Genomic DNA, 15,396 nt, shown 5'->3' with positions numbered 1-15,396 from the left:
CACGTAATTTGTGGAATGAACAAAAAGTTATATGGAGCTATTTTGTGAAATTAGTGAATGATGATATTTTCAGAGATTTAAAGTTGCTGCCTAAATTGACCTTAGAACATGTTCATTTAAAATCTTTTTCTGTCATGAATGTTCGCTTAGCAGCTCAAATTCTTAGCCAAAGTGTTTCAAATGTCTTACGCCTAAAATATCCACAAGAAACCCATGTAACAGCACAGATATGTGAATTAATGGATAAGTTTTTTGATTGTACGGTTACTCGTAATCAAACCGAAGGTATTCTGAAAAGAAAAGAGTTTTTGTTGCCCTACCGCAATGTTAATGATTTTCGCTTTGATTGGCTCAAGAACACTATTTTAAAATACTTAGAAACTTGGCAAGAAAATATTAAAAGTAGAACTGGGACTTTCCATCAGGGTGAACGTGAAAAAATGTTTATTTCGTTACAAACATACGAAGGTCTCCATATAACTGTGAACTCATTAATTGAAGTTACCAAGTTTTTATTAACTAGTGGAATGCCTTTTGTATTGGCTGAATGTTTTACCGATCTGTAGCCCCTGTTACTGGAAATAGCATAGGAGCTCATAAACAAAAGCGTAAAGTATCGTGGAGAATTGCTTCTGAGGAACCATTAGGAAAAAATTATAGGAGCAAGAAAAAAAAGTAAGAGAATCTGGGAACACATGAAAATAATTAGTCATATTTTAAAATATATAATTTTATTAATGCAACTAAACACATAGAAAGTGACATATACAATCGTGCTTGTTACTCTTTGGATTGCTTTTTAAGCTTTTTACGAAGTCCACCCTTACTATTTTTTTGTTTCAATTTTAGTTTATGTTTGGTGGTAATGTTTTTAGCCAAAGAAAATGCTCGCACTCGAAAGTAAAGTTTTATCATATTTTCTAAAAGGTTTTTACTAACATAATTATCAATATCAACTCCACATCCTGTCAAGATAGAGTTATAAAAGCTCACTACTTCTATATCTTTCAGTAGCTCCACTGTCATTCTGTTAATGTTGATTTCTTGCAAATGATTAATGTTTGTATCATTTCGAAATTGAATTTCAGCTTTCATAAATATTTGCTGGCGTTCATTATTAACAGCTGTAAGTCCACCACGACTTTGTGCCTCGATCAATTCCTGATCTGAAGTATTTTGGTAATAGTGTTATTTAATATTTTTATTATATTTTGATTTTCATTGGATTTATAATTCGGGCTATTTTTCGATTTTTTTATGAACTTTCTGACAACATACCCAGCCAGGTATTGCAAGGCACCAATTTCATCATTTGTTATATTTTTTATTTTTTTTTGCTTCATTGTTGGGCATTCTTTTGAAGTATACAAGAACCTTGTCAGCCAGTTGAGTTGCTAAAAGGGTACTATTGGGTTTTCCTAATTCAGGAAAGTAAACATCTGCATTGATAACTATTTTATTGTAAAAGCTGGAATAATAACTCTCTGCATTGTTTGATTTACTCAAAACGTCATAAATCTTTTTTACGTCTGCGTAAAGTGCTTCCGTTAATATAAGGTGATAACACTTTATACATTCTCGTCGAGTTAAGTTATAAAAGTTATCCTCAGATTTTTGTGACTCTATCACTAATTAAATCACTTAGTATTGTGCTACTCATTGTATTAATACTTGTGTCAAAGATCTCTTTTAGTAGTAAATGTTTACAGCTTCGGTGACGGGTAAGTCCCCCTTTTGATTTACAAATTTTCCCAGTCGTCGCACTTAAAACTGCCTGGTGTTGACTCCTATAAGAAAAGAAATCTTTAGTCATGCATTAGTTACATAGCTTTTTTCTTAATTAAATATATTTCTTGCGTAAATTTTCTTACCTCACCTACATCTACAATATTTTCAATAACAAATTCTTTACAAATTCAATATTTTCAATAACAAAATCTAAAAGACCTTTATCCTGAATATCTATCAATAAATCAGCAGACTCCTGTGTTAAAAACTCGTTACTTGACGCCATGATATAAATATTTTGCAAACTCTTTGGTCACGTGATTAAAAAACTAGTTATTTCAACATACGCAGCGTAACAATAAGAAATAACAATGGACTTCCAGACCATAGTTATATTCTATAGACTATGATTTTTCTGAATCATTTGTGCAAAACTCTTTTTGACTTTGACTGATGAAAACTTTCTTTGCAATTAATTTCGAATGATGCTCTGAACTTTTATTTTTTTTTACGACTTTTTGTTTTTAACGATTTTGTAAAAATTTAAGGTTATTATCTGATGATGGGACTGTCGAGAAGTACAAAAAATATAAAGTTAGTATTGATTATTCTCCATTAAAAGAAGATAATTTTATAAAAATTTATCAACTATGTTAGTGCTAAAGGGCGCTCTTCTGTTCAGTAAATGACCTTTAAAAAGTTGACGTTTATGTAAGGAGGTGCAATTTTAATTTTTATATCATCATCAAAATTACGCTATAAAAATTTGTTTCCAAGTGATAATTATTTTTTATCACTTTTTTTTGGGGAATTTTGCGCCCTTATAAGTTTGGCGCCTCGAGTCACGGCCCCTCCCTTTGTACGGTCCTGCAAACTATTTACCTATTTATTAAATCATCTTTCAATCTATTTCTTTTATATAAACCTTTACAAACTATTTCAAATTTACTAAAAATTATTTGAAAAAAAATCACTTCTTTAAAAACAGGCTGATGAGTACCTTGTGTTTAACAACTCCTGAAACTAAATAAGATATTGATTTTACACAAAAATTGTGAAAAATATTTTTACAATTTTTGCCTAAAATCAAACATAATTTATTAACAAAAATTTCTAAATTCTAAAATTTCTAAATATGTATGTATATATAGATTCAAAAACTAAACTATTTAAATATTTTTATTTTTATGTGTGTATGCATGCAAGTCTGTCTATGCTCTAAAAATAAATATATGCTTCTATTCTAGCATTTGTCTTTTAACAAGTCCAGCATAAACACCATTAGATTTTATAAGATACGCATGCGTACCTTCTTCAACAATTGTTCCTTTATCAAAAACAAATATATTATCTGCTTTTTCGACTGTGCTTAATCTATGAGCAATAATGATAACTGTTCTTCCATTCAAATTTTTATTTATAGCTTGTTGAACTAAATATTCAGACTCGGTATCAAGAGCACTGGTAGCTTCATCTAAAACTAACACAGAAGGATTTCGAATTAATGCACGGGCTATAGCAATGCGCTGTTTTTGACCTCCTGACAGTTGAATACCTTTTTCTCCTGTTTGTGTTTCATACTTTTCTGGCATATCACATATAAAAGAGTTTGCATTTGCCATTATAGCAGCTTTAATAATTTCCTCTGCATCGACATTATTAGATAAACCATAAACTATATTTTCAGATATAGATCGAGCAAATAACACAGGCTCCTGTTGAACTAAAGTTAATTTAGAATGTAGAAATTCATGATCAAAGCTACTAATCTTGAAGCCATCTAAAAAGATTTCACCAGAAGATGGTTCATAAAAGTGCTCTAAAAGATTTACTACAGAACTTTTTCCTCCTCCACTTGCTCCAACTAGAGCACAAACCTCACCTGCCTTAGCATGAAAAGTTATATTTTTAAGTACATCAACATCAGGTCTGGAAGGATAGGAAAAAAAAACATTCTTAAACACAACATCACCTCTTAAATGAGATATTGGTTTAAAGTTTCCAGATATAATTTTTGGTTTTCTGTCAATATATACAAATACATTACGAGCAGCACCAACTGCCTCCATAAGTCCTGTATAAACATCTCCAATCTCATCAAATGCGTTTGCTAACTCCATACTGTATAGTATAAATGAAACTAAATGACCTCCTATAAGATGACCTTTAATAACTAAGTCTCCTCCAAAGAACAATATAAGCAAAGAAGTGGCCATGTCTGTTACCTCTAATGACCATCGATAAAAAGTCTGCAAAAAACTTTCCTTTTTTCTCAAATTATATGTAACATACAAACGTTCTGAATATCTAGCAATTTCTTGATTTTCAGCTGCAAAACTGCGAACTGTCCTAATGGATGAAATAACTTCTTGAGCACATTCATTTGCATTGGCTAAAGAATTTTGAACACCTTCAGAAAGTTTTCGGTAGCGCTGCCCAAATATCTCAGATACAATTGCTACGATAGGAAGGCTTACAAGGGTTAGTAAGCTCAGTTTCCATGACAATTTAAACATAAAAAATAAAATACCAATAACTTTTACACAATTTCGGGTAAATATATTTACGTTGAGACCAACACAATCTCCAATTTTCGTACAATCTGAAGTTAACCTTGAGGTTATTTCTCCAGTATTTCTTTCATCAAAAAATGCTATCTCCATTTTCACTATAGCTGAAAACAATAAGTTTTGTATTCTTAAAACATAGCGACTTAAAACAAATGTAAATACACCTGCACGAATACCAGCAGCAAACCCGGTTGCAAGTGTAACTAATGCCAAGTGCAAAATTGCATCTTGAAATTTTTGAATAGACTTATCAATGATAATGTAATTTAATACTAGGCCAGTGTAAAAAGGTAAAAATACTTGACCAATTGAACAAAGTATTAAAAAAAGAAATGCAACACATATATAAAAAGTATCATATTTAGCAAGTTTTAACAGTTTTAAAAGAGTTTTTGATGTTGAGTACTTTTTTGCTTCCATTTCATCAAGAACATTCAAATTGTTTTGCTTGTTTCTCTTTATATACTCTTTAGAATTAGATTGCATATGAACTTCGGTTTCTTCGTTATTTTTACTCTTTTTATTAAATTTTAATCCCAAGAAAAACCAATTGATATATGTAAAAAATACTGATGATATAGTTATGCTAATAGCTATCCACATTTTCCATTTATTTTTCAAATCATCCTCTAAAAAATATATAATCTTCACAACGGTATAAAGTGCTGTAAAACATGAATAGTATAAAACATATATTGACCACTTTTTAATTCTATCAACACCTAAAACATAGTTACAACAAAGTCCAATGGATGCTCCAAATAATATACAAAACCGCAGTCCGGACAGAATTAAAAGATCAAAGGTTGAGTGACCAATGGAAAACTTAAATATGCTGTTACTAATATCATTTGACCATACATTAAAGAAGATATTCACAGTGAGATCAGCAACAATGTAAAAAATAACAAAAGCAATTGTAAAAAATCTATTCATTTCTGCATATGCTTGTTTTATCTGTAACTAAAATGCTAAAAAGAAAATGCTAAAAACGCTAAAATAATTTTTAAACATTAAGTATAAATTTTCAAAAAAAGAAATATCCTAAATCTAAAACTCAATACCTAATTATATATAAGTATACATACATACATACATACATAAATACATACAAACCTACATGCCTTTATATATATATATATATATATATATATATATATATATATATATATATATATATATATATATATATATATATATATATATATATATATATATATATATATATATATATATATATATATATATATATATATATATAAACAGGAAGATCCAGCATTTTTTGTTACTTGAGATAACTAACTTCCAAACATGGAACACACTCCAAACAATTGTATGTTTATACTTATGTCAAATAAAGGTGCTTTGCAAAAAATTGCAATGATTGGAGCCTGTGAACAAAAAAACCACAAAATTTTGACCACAACTGCCCCAAACATGAGAGCACTAAGTTGACAAAATATTTTTTTAAATTATTTTTAACTAAAGTTATATTCATTGATAAATTTGAAATTTTAAAGTATAATCTCTCCATGTTCAAAAATGACCATATAAAATTTATATCCCCCTCAATTTGAGGGGATTACGAATTTTATATGGTCATAACTTTAGAATGTTAAAAGATTGTTGTATGAAATTTAAAATTTATTGATAAAAATAACTTAAGTTAAGAATAGTAAAAAAAATATTTTGTAAACATGTTGCTCTCACGTTCAGGGCAGTTGTGGTCAAAATTTTGGGGCTTTCTTGTTTGCAGACTCAAATCATCATAACTTTTTGCAAAGCATCCTGATATAAATATAAACATATAAATGTTTGGTGTTTAATTCATGTCAGAAAGTTAGCTATCTCAAACACAAAAAATGCTGAATCCGTCCCTGATATATATATATATATATATATATATATATATATATATATATATATATATATATATATATATATATATATATTTTATATATATATAAAATCTTGTAATATAAGCTTATATTATAATATAATTTATATTCTCAATTGTTATTATTGTTATTTATATTCTTGTTAATATCATTATTTATAAAAATAATAATTATATATATAATTATCATTTTTTATCATAATATTACATATATATATTAGGTACATGACATGAAATTTTTGAATTAATCAAACATTAGATTGTTATATATCATTGGAAAGGTTTTTAATTCAGTATTTTAAAGGTGAAAAAATTATCAAAATTGAAAAATTCTACAAAACTTTTTCAATTTTGATAATTTTTGATATATGGATTTCTTGAAGAAACTGTGATCAAATTTGAGGTTTGTTTAACTTAAAACGTCATAACTTGGTCAATTCTTATCGAAATACATAAAACTTGGTATCAAAAGATAGTTTTAACAAAGGGCAGTATGTATATACAAAGGTTGTATGAAGGGCGCTAGAGGGGCGTCTACAAAACTCTTTATTGTATTGAAAAATGTAGATTTTTTAAAAGAAAATATTATTATTCGATTGAAATTTATAATTTTTATTTTTATTTTTTAATATATGCTAACAGGGTACCATCAAATATGATGTGGATACTTTAGGTTGATAGACTAGAAGTCCTTTTGGCTTGTGGGGCACCCTCTGACTAATATCAAGATAATTACTTTGTATCTTCATATCTAAATGCATGCAATTTAGTATCAAAAGAAAGAAAGGTTTTAGGGATAAACACGTGAAAAGGGTGCAAGAGGGTATTATTCGGAAGCTCTACCCTTCTCACACCTTGGGTAGGGTGGGTTAAAACTTAAATATTATTTTTTTGTAATAAAAAATAGTACTTATATAAAACACAAATTTTTCATGAAAAAATCAAACTCAACTATATACAAAAATTAATATACAAAAAGATTATATACAAGTATCAACTTAATAAATATATAGATACACACTATACATACACCTATAATAAGTGTATATAGATTCAGCTAAGTGAACCTATATAAACTTATTAATAAGTATATTTATAGTTGTTAATGACTAAATTCCTGAACCCTCTGCCATCCCTTCTGCCACCAGGAGGTTTGTATTTAAAATGAGGCAGGTCTTTACCTCCATTATGAGCCCATATGCGGAAGGCCCTTTTTGATTTAGGCCCAAACCAAGAACTCACTACTAAAAGAGTCTATATTTAAAACAAAAAAATTAAATGAGTGTTCAAAAAATTAAAATGAAAAGCAAGAACAAAAACACAGTAAAAAACATACCAAGGAGGTCTTGGTTTTCACTCTGGGTGCCAGATGGCAGTGATGACGTAGATGAAGCTGGTAAATTTAATTTTAAAAATTTTTAATATGAAATAAGTTTAATAAAAGTTATAAAAAATACTGTTCATTTAGTAAGAAACCATTTAAAAAAAACAAATTTACAACACCATTAAGATATATCTACCAAGTTCCTCTCTTTTGCATCTCTTACCTACTTTAGTATCTGTGTAATAGAAAGTGAGAAATACCTTTTATATTGCCGCTTCAAGACAACTTGCACAGCATCAACACAAGCAGAAGTCATTTTTAAAAGCTGGTTATCAATGAAGCTTATATGAGTGTTAGTGATTAGCAATGGAGCATATATTGATTTTAAAATGTTAGGGGAAAGAGTATTACCAAAAAAATTTGTCCTTCTGCAAAACTGAACAGCTGGATAAGATTTACAATTTGTAATTATTAGCAAAACTTTTTCACTAACTGACTACCAGAAACATGATCAAAGGTTGCATCCTCAGCTAAAACATAAAACTTTTTCAGGCTCAGTAGAGAGTTTTCCAAACAATGCAAGTACGCAAATTTCTTTTATGGCAGTTTTATTACAAAATGCTCCTTTTAGAATTGCTCGCAAACTTTTACACTTTACTGTTCCAACAGTAAGGAAATGTTTAAACTTAATGTAATGCTTTATATTCCGATTTCCACGATATCTACAAATAATACTTTGTAGTGGATCGTTTTCATCTAAAAAATTTACAAATACTTTTGATTCACCTTTGACGTTTTTAGTTCATAGCTAAAACAATTTCAACTGCCATACAATCACTTCCAAATAATTAACAACTCTCACACTCAAGAGACTGTAATGCAGAGCAACATGAAAGTGCAATTGTGTCAAGAGGGGGCAAATGGCAGTTCAGCTCATTCAAATACTTGCCTCAGGTTGCACAAACTTTGCTTATAGTAAGATGGTTGACTGCAACTCTGTCTGACATTGTGTTAGATATATTTTCAATAATTGAGTTACAACATTAATCAAAGCAACTTTGGTAAAAATCTGAATAAACAAATGCTCCATAATCAATTGAAGTGCATATATGACTTTCATAATCAAATGCTGTTCCTCCTGGTAACTGATCTAGAGCAAACACAAGACATTTATCTTTAGATGTTAAGTTAATGCTATTAATGAGGACACTTTCTTGTGTTGTAGCATCAAACCAAAGAGTAGGATTATTATTATGCATAGCCCACTCTGCTGCTTGCAAATCTGAAATATTGCCAAGTTCACGAGCACTTTGCTCAACAGTACTTCGATGAGGAATATTATTAAAAATAACACCCATATAATGCCCTATTTTGCTCATAAGATATGGAATGTTACTTGTTGGTATATTACACAACAACATAATATTTTTATTCTAATTTGCAATGATTATGTTTTTTCATCTACTAGCATAATTACATTTCTTTCCTCCTTAATCTGGAGCAAATCATTCTCCAAACTAGCAATTACCCTGTTACTTGTCAAAACAGCAGCATTATGCTTAGTTTTGAGTTGCCTTAAATTATGCTTTTCATTTAATTTCAAAGCTTTTTTTTAAGCTTTAAAGTGATGAATCTGCTCACTGTAATTTTTTGTGTGTGTTTTTTCAGATCTCATATTTCTGCCCTTAAAAATTTAATTATTTTTTCTTTTTGTTTAACATTTTGTATTGGAACACGTAATCGATTTGGAATGCTATTTAATTCAGATTTTAATAATGCTATCTTGTTCCGATATTCTTTGTAAGAGTTAGCAAACCGAGAAGACAAGATAACCTTCCTTTTAGTTTTTGTTTTTTAGGGCCTAATTTTTCTCCAAACATATATTTAGTTATGTTTCATTCCCTATAACGTGCAGATGTTGATGTTCAACTAGTTAAAGGAGATAGAACATTTATATTGGTATATGAAACATCCGAGAAGCCTGATGATAATACAATATTAGGCAAACTTGATATAAGGCTTAAAAAAGGTTTATTGCAAAATTCAAAAAAACGCATACTGTCCTCAGCCCTGTTAAAATTTCTAGACCAATACAATGATTTATTTTTGAGACTCCTAAACTGATATTTACATGTTTCTATCTTAAAATGTTTAGTGATTTCTTGAGATGTTTTGAGAAACGAATCACTATTTTTTGTAAATAATAATAAAAAAAAATTTTTATAAATAAAAAATAGAATATTTAAATAATGGTAAATATAATGACATTGCAATTGCTAACTACATTACAACTATTTAGTACAATTAAATAATATATATCCAACATCATTATTGTTGTATTTTTTCAATGAAATTTAGCAGGTAGTAAGAAAAAAGGTTATTAAGGGTGAGAGAATATATTAGACAAATGAACCAGCATTCCTTTGATATATACTTAATGTCCAAACAACAACAAATCTTTACCTAATTGAAGTAGAGTTTTAAATTGTCTGAGTATGATTTTTTTTCAATGAAATTTGGCAGGTAGTAAGAAAAAAGGTTATTAAAGGTGAGAGAATATATTAGAAAAATGAACCACCATTCCTTCGATATATACTTAAAGTCCAAAAAATAAGCAAATTTTTAACATCAATCAAATTCATAATAAATAAAATTTTACATAAAAAAATCCATGCAAAATTAAAGTTCCATAATTCTAGAATTCAAAAAATATCTATGTGGATACATATTTCTGAAAAATAACAGAGCAAAACAAGTTCATACAATGCAACTTTTCAACAAACTTGAAAAAGCGTATCACAGAATTTGGCCGGAAAAACGGTCCCGTAAAATCCGGATTTACGCGGATTTATATATATATATATATATATATATATATATATATATATATATATATATATATATATATATATATATATATATATATATATATATATATATATATATATACATACATATATATATACATACATATATATATATATATATATATATATATATATATATATATATATATATATATATATATATATATATATATATATATATATATATATATGCAAAAATTTTATATAATGAAAAAAAAATCATTTAAAAAACGACTTTTTCATAATAAAAACCTTGAATCTTTTAAATATCAACTTTCTTTAGTTAATTGGGACATTATTAACTTTTCTGAAGACATTAATTTAATATACAAATCTTTTTTTTAAATTTTTTATGAAATTTATGACATCAATTTTCCCAAAGTAGAAATTAATTACAAACATAAAAAAATTAAATCGCCATGGATTACTAAAGGTATTCTAAAATCATCTAAAATTAAACAAAAACTTTACATAAAATATTTAAAATTAAAAACAACTGAGAGTAAGACCAATTATAAAAATTACGTAAGACTATTTGAACGCCTAAGGAAAAATTCAAAATTAATATATTACACTAATTTACTTGAAAAATACAAATTAAACTTTAAAGGCACTTGTCAACTAATAAACGAAATTACGAGTAACACTAAAAAAACATCGCAATCTTTGCCCTCAGTTATTAAAGTAGATAATTTCATTCTTGATCAAAAAATAATTGCTTCCAAATTATATTTTGTATCTGTAGGACAAAACCTAGCCGAAATAATTCCAAACCCTAAATAATCATTTAAGGCAACATATGACCCTCTAAAATCGTATCTAAATTTTTTTGATTTGTCTTTTGAAGAGTTTGAAAGTGCTTATAAATTTTTAAAGTCAAATAAAGCAGTTGGTCCAGATGATGTCAATGGGAACGTTATTATAAACTGTTTTGACGTTTTAAAAGACATACTTTTCCAAATTTTTAAATGCTCTATTAATCAGGGAGATTTTCCTGATGATTTAAAAATAGCAAAATTTATTCCTGTATAAAGAAGGAGAAAGGAGAAAGGAGAAAAAAAGGAGAAAGGAGAAAAAAAAAATTCCTTAAAGAAGGAGAAAATAGTAATGTTAAACACTATCGTCCAATTTCTATCCTCCCTGTTTTTTCTAAAATTTTAGAAAGAATTTTGTACAACAGAATATACAATCACCTTTTATCAAACAAATTATTATATAACATGCAATATGGATTTAAAAAAAATAATTCAACAGAGCATGCAATTATTCAGCTTACAAGAAGTATATCAGACTCATTTAATAATTCTAAATTCACATTGGGAGTATTTATTGATTTAGCGAAAGCGTTTGATACCATTAATCGTAAAATTTTTGCTAAAAAATTAAAATGTTGTGGTATAACAGGCAATGTTTTAAAATTGTTAAAAAGTTATTTAACTAATCGCAAACAATTTGTTTACGCCGATGAAACATTATCATCAAATTTGTTAAATATTACATGTGGAGTTCCTCAAGGATCCATATTAGGACCTCTTCTTTTCCTTATTTATATTAATGATTTATACAAAGCCTCGGATTTAATAACAATTATGTTTGCTGATGACACCAATTTATTTATGTCACACAAGAACATTCCTACTTTATTTAGTTGCTTGAACATCGAGTTAATCAAAATATCTGACTAGTTTAAGAATTACAAATTATCTCTTAACATTGAAACTAAATGGGTTTTATTTCATCCTCTTATCAAAAAACATAAACTGCCAATTAACATGCCTCATCTTGTTATTGACAATATACAAATTTAACAAGTAACAGTAACCAACTTTCTAGGTGTTTGTATAGATGAAAATCTTACATGGAAAAGTCACAATATTGTACAAAGCAAGAAATGTTTTAAATAAACGTACTTTAGTACAATTATATCACTCATTTATTCATTTTCACATAAACTATGCAAACATTGCTTGGGGTAGTGCAAAGAAAATTAAACTTAAACCTCTTTATTGTCAGCAGAGCATGTAGCACGTCTCATATATTTTAAAGACCGTCATACTCATGCCAAGCCTCTATTTGAAATGAAAGTTTTTAATATATATGAGCTTAATATTTTTAATATTCTTTGTTTTATGTTTAAATGTAAAACCAATTCATCCCCTATTTCTTTTCATAATTTGTATTCATCGAAAGATAAAAATAAATACATTTTGCGGAATGATAATTTTATTAAGCAGCCCATTTTTCAAACAAATCTTCTTAAATATTGTATTGATTATCGCGGACCATTCTTATGGAATAAAATAGTTAAAAAAAATTTTACTAAGGATTTTATTCATCAAAGTAACTACTTTTCTTTTAAACGAAAGCTTAAAGAACTCATTTTTACAATTGAAGATGTAACAATATACTTTTGATATATATATATATATATTTTTTTTAGTGATCTTCCTTTTTACCCCCTATTTAACTATTGATTTATAAAAATTATATATGCATCATTAACAACTGTAATATATAATAATGTATCTTGTATTTGTAACGGAATATTTTAAGTTTCTTACTTCGTTAACTTATTTTTTATCTTGTAAATATCTTATAAATTTTAACACGATCATTTCTTAGCGGTACTCGACGACAAGACCGTATGGTCTTCTACGAGTTCCCGCGTTCTTTTATTGTTTAATAACGATTATTATATATATATATATATATATATATATATATATATATATATATATATATATATACATATACATATATATATATATATATATATATATATATATATATATATATATATATATATATATGTTTTTATTATTATATATTTGTATTTTAAATATTGTAACGAAATGCTTATTTATAATGTAATAAAAAGAACAAAAAATATATATATATATATATATATTATATATATATATATATATATATATATATATATATATATATATATATATATATATATATATATGTATATATATATATATATATACATATATATATATATATATATATACATATATATATATATATGTATATATATATATATGTATATATATATATATATATATACATATATATATATATATATATATATATATATACATATATATATATATATATATATATATGTATATATATATATATATATGTATATATATATATATATATATATATATATATATATATATATATATATATATATATATATATATATATATATATATATATATATTGATATATTAAATTTAAAAAATAAAAACAAAATTCCATCAGAATGCAACAATCTTCCTGTAGTGTCTTTACCTTGGGTACCAGGCCTTTCACTAAAACTTCGAAAAATATTCCGGAAAGCAGGGTACAGAGCAGTATTTAAATCAAACCCAAATTTAAGATCTTTATTAACATCAAAAAACAAAACAAAACTACCAAGTAACAGCCAACCTGGAACCTATATAATAAAATGCAACTGCTCCAAAGTTTACATAGGTGAAATAAAAATGCAGGTAAGTACGCGGATGCATCAACATCAGAAGAGCATTAATGAAAACAAACCTAATCAATCTGCATTAGCATTTCATAAAACCTTTTGGAAAGAAAATATTATTTGGGAAAAACAAGAACGTAAAAGGTAGAAAATAAAAAGTTAGAAAGAAAAATTAGAGAGGCAGTAGAAATGCAAAACAACATGTGCTCTGCGCGAAACAGCGGAATTATTCTTGATGGAGGCCAATATGTCAAAACTATGTTTTGGACGCCATTTTTAAAATTAAAAAATCAAAAGTATTTACACAGACTTTGCAAAGGCGTTTGACAAAGTACCACATAAACGCCTTCTTCATAAGCTGAGAGCGTACGGTATTCAAGGCGCTCTTCTTGACTGGATCGCAGCTTGGCTAAGCAATCGATGTCAACGAGTGGTTATAAACGGCATTACTTCTGAATGGAAAGCAATCACTAGTGGAGTGCCTCAAGGCTCGGTCTTGCTATTCGTAATCTTTGTAAACGACCTGCCGGACAGTATTACTCATCATATAAAACTGTTTGCCGACGACAGCAAAATAATAGGAATTATTAAAAAGGAGTCGGACAACATCACTCTCCAAGATGACGTTGACAGAGCAGTGAAATGGTCACATATTTGGCTCTTGCATTTCAACGTTGAGAAATGCAAAGTAATGCATGTTGGGCGCCGATGTAACAAGTCAACGTACAAATACTCAATGTCAATCGTCGACGGCACCCGTTGTCCTCTCAAAGAAACCGCAGTCGAAAGAGACCTTGGTGTGACGGTCTCGAATGACCTTAACGTTAGACTGAAAATAGAGTCAGCCGCATCAGTAGCAAATAGAGTGCTAGGGCGACTCAAAAAAACATTTTGCAGTCGCAGTTTTTATTTATGGCGCACTCTGTATCTCACTTACATTCGCCCCCATCTTGAGTTTGCTGTACAAGCCTGGTCACCGCATTTAAAATCAGACATTGCTATTCTCGAGCAAGTCCAACATCGAGCAACAAAAACAATATCGACTATTAAACACATGACCTAATTGTCGCCCCATGGAATGCACTTTCGCAAGAAGCAGTAAACGCTCAATCCATCAACGCTTTCAAAAACAACATAAGAAAGTAACTTTATAGATACAATTGCTGCTTTGTCTGTAGCTTCTGTATCTCCATGTTCGTCAGCATAGGGGGGCCTGGTGTAGCTCCTCTTCATCAAATTATAAATAGATTATTGTATTTGTATTTGATCACTGAATAATAATAATAAATAATAGAAGCCATTCAACCGCTGACGTCAATAGTAACAATTTTATATAAACTATAACGATTAAAAATTATTGTAATATTTTACAAGCTGATGATGCTGGTATCCATAACCCAGCGAAAATTTCTTATATAATAATATTATTAGTATTGAGAGAAACCGTATTTCTTGATCTTTTAAAATAATATATAATATACTCTCATACAAGATGTCATCTTTCATATATATATATATATATA

General features: G+C 27.9%; 1 protein-coding gene across 1 annotated transcript; it reads right to left on the bottom strand.

Annotated features, from left to right (window-relative positions):
• Nucleotides 1–714: 714 nt before the first annotated feature.
• LOC100207291 (ABC-type oligopeptide transporter ABCB9) lies at nt 715–7,671 on the bottom strand. Its single transcript, XM_065811190.1, has 2 exons — nt 7,532–7,671; nt 715–5,269 (listed from the first exon to the last, which is right to left on the bottom strand). The coding sequence occupies exon 2, from the start codon at nt 5,232–5,234 to the stop codon at nt 2,967–2,969; it is 2,268 nt and encodes a 755-aa protein (XP_065667262.1). The 5' UTR covers nt 5,235–5,269; nt 7,532–7,671; the 3' UTR covers nt 715–2,966.
• Nucleotides 7,672–15,396: the final 7,725 nt, after the last annotated feature.

This window comes from Hydra vulgaris, chromosome 12 (genome assembly GCF_038396675.1).
Source record: "Hydra vulgaris chromosome 12, alternate assembly HydraT2T_AEP".
In the NCBI taxonomy this organism is placed as follows: domain Eukaryota; kingdom Metazoa; phylum Cnidaria; class Hydrozoa; order Anthoathecata; family Hydridae; genus Hydra; species Hydra vulgaris.
This window is presented reverse-complemented; position numbering and strand designations above follow the sequence as displayed.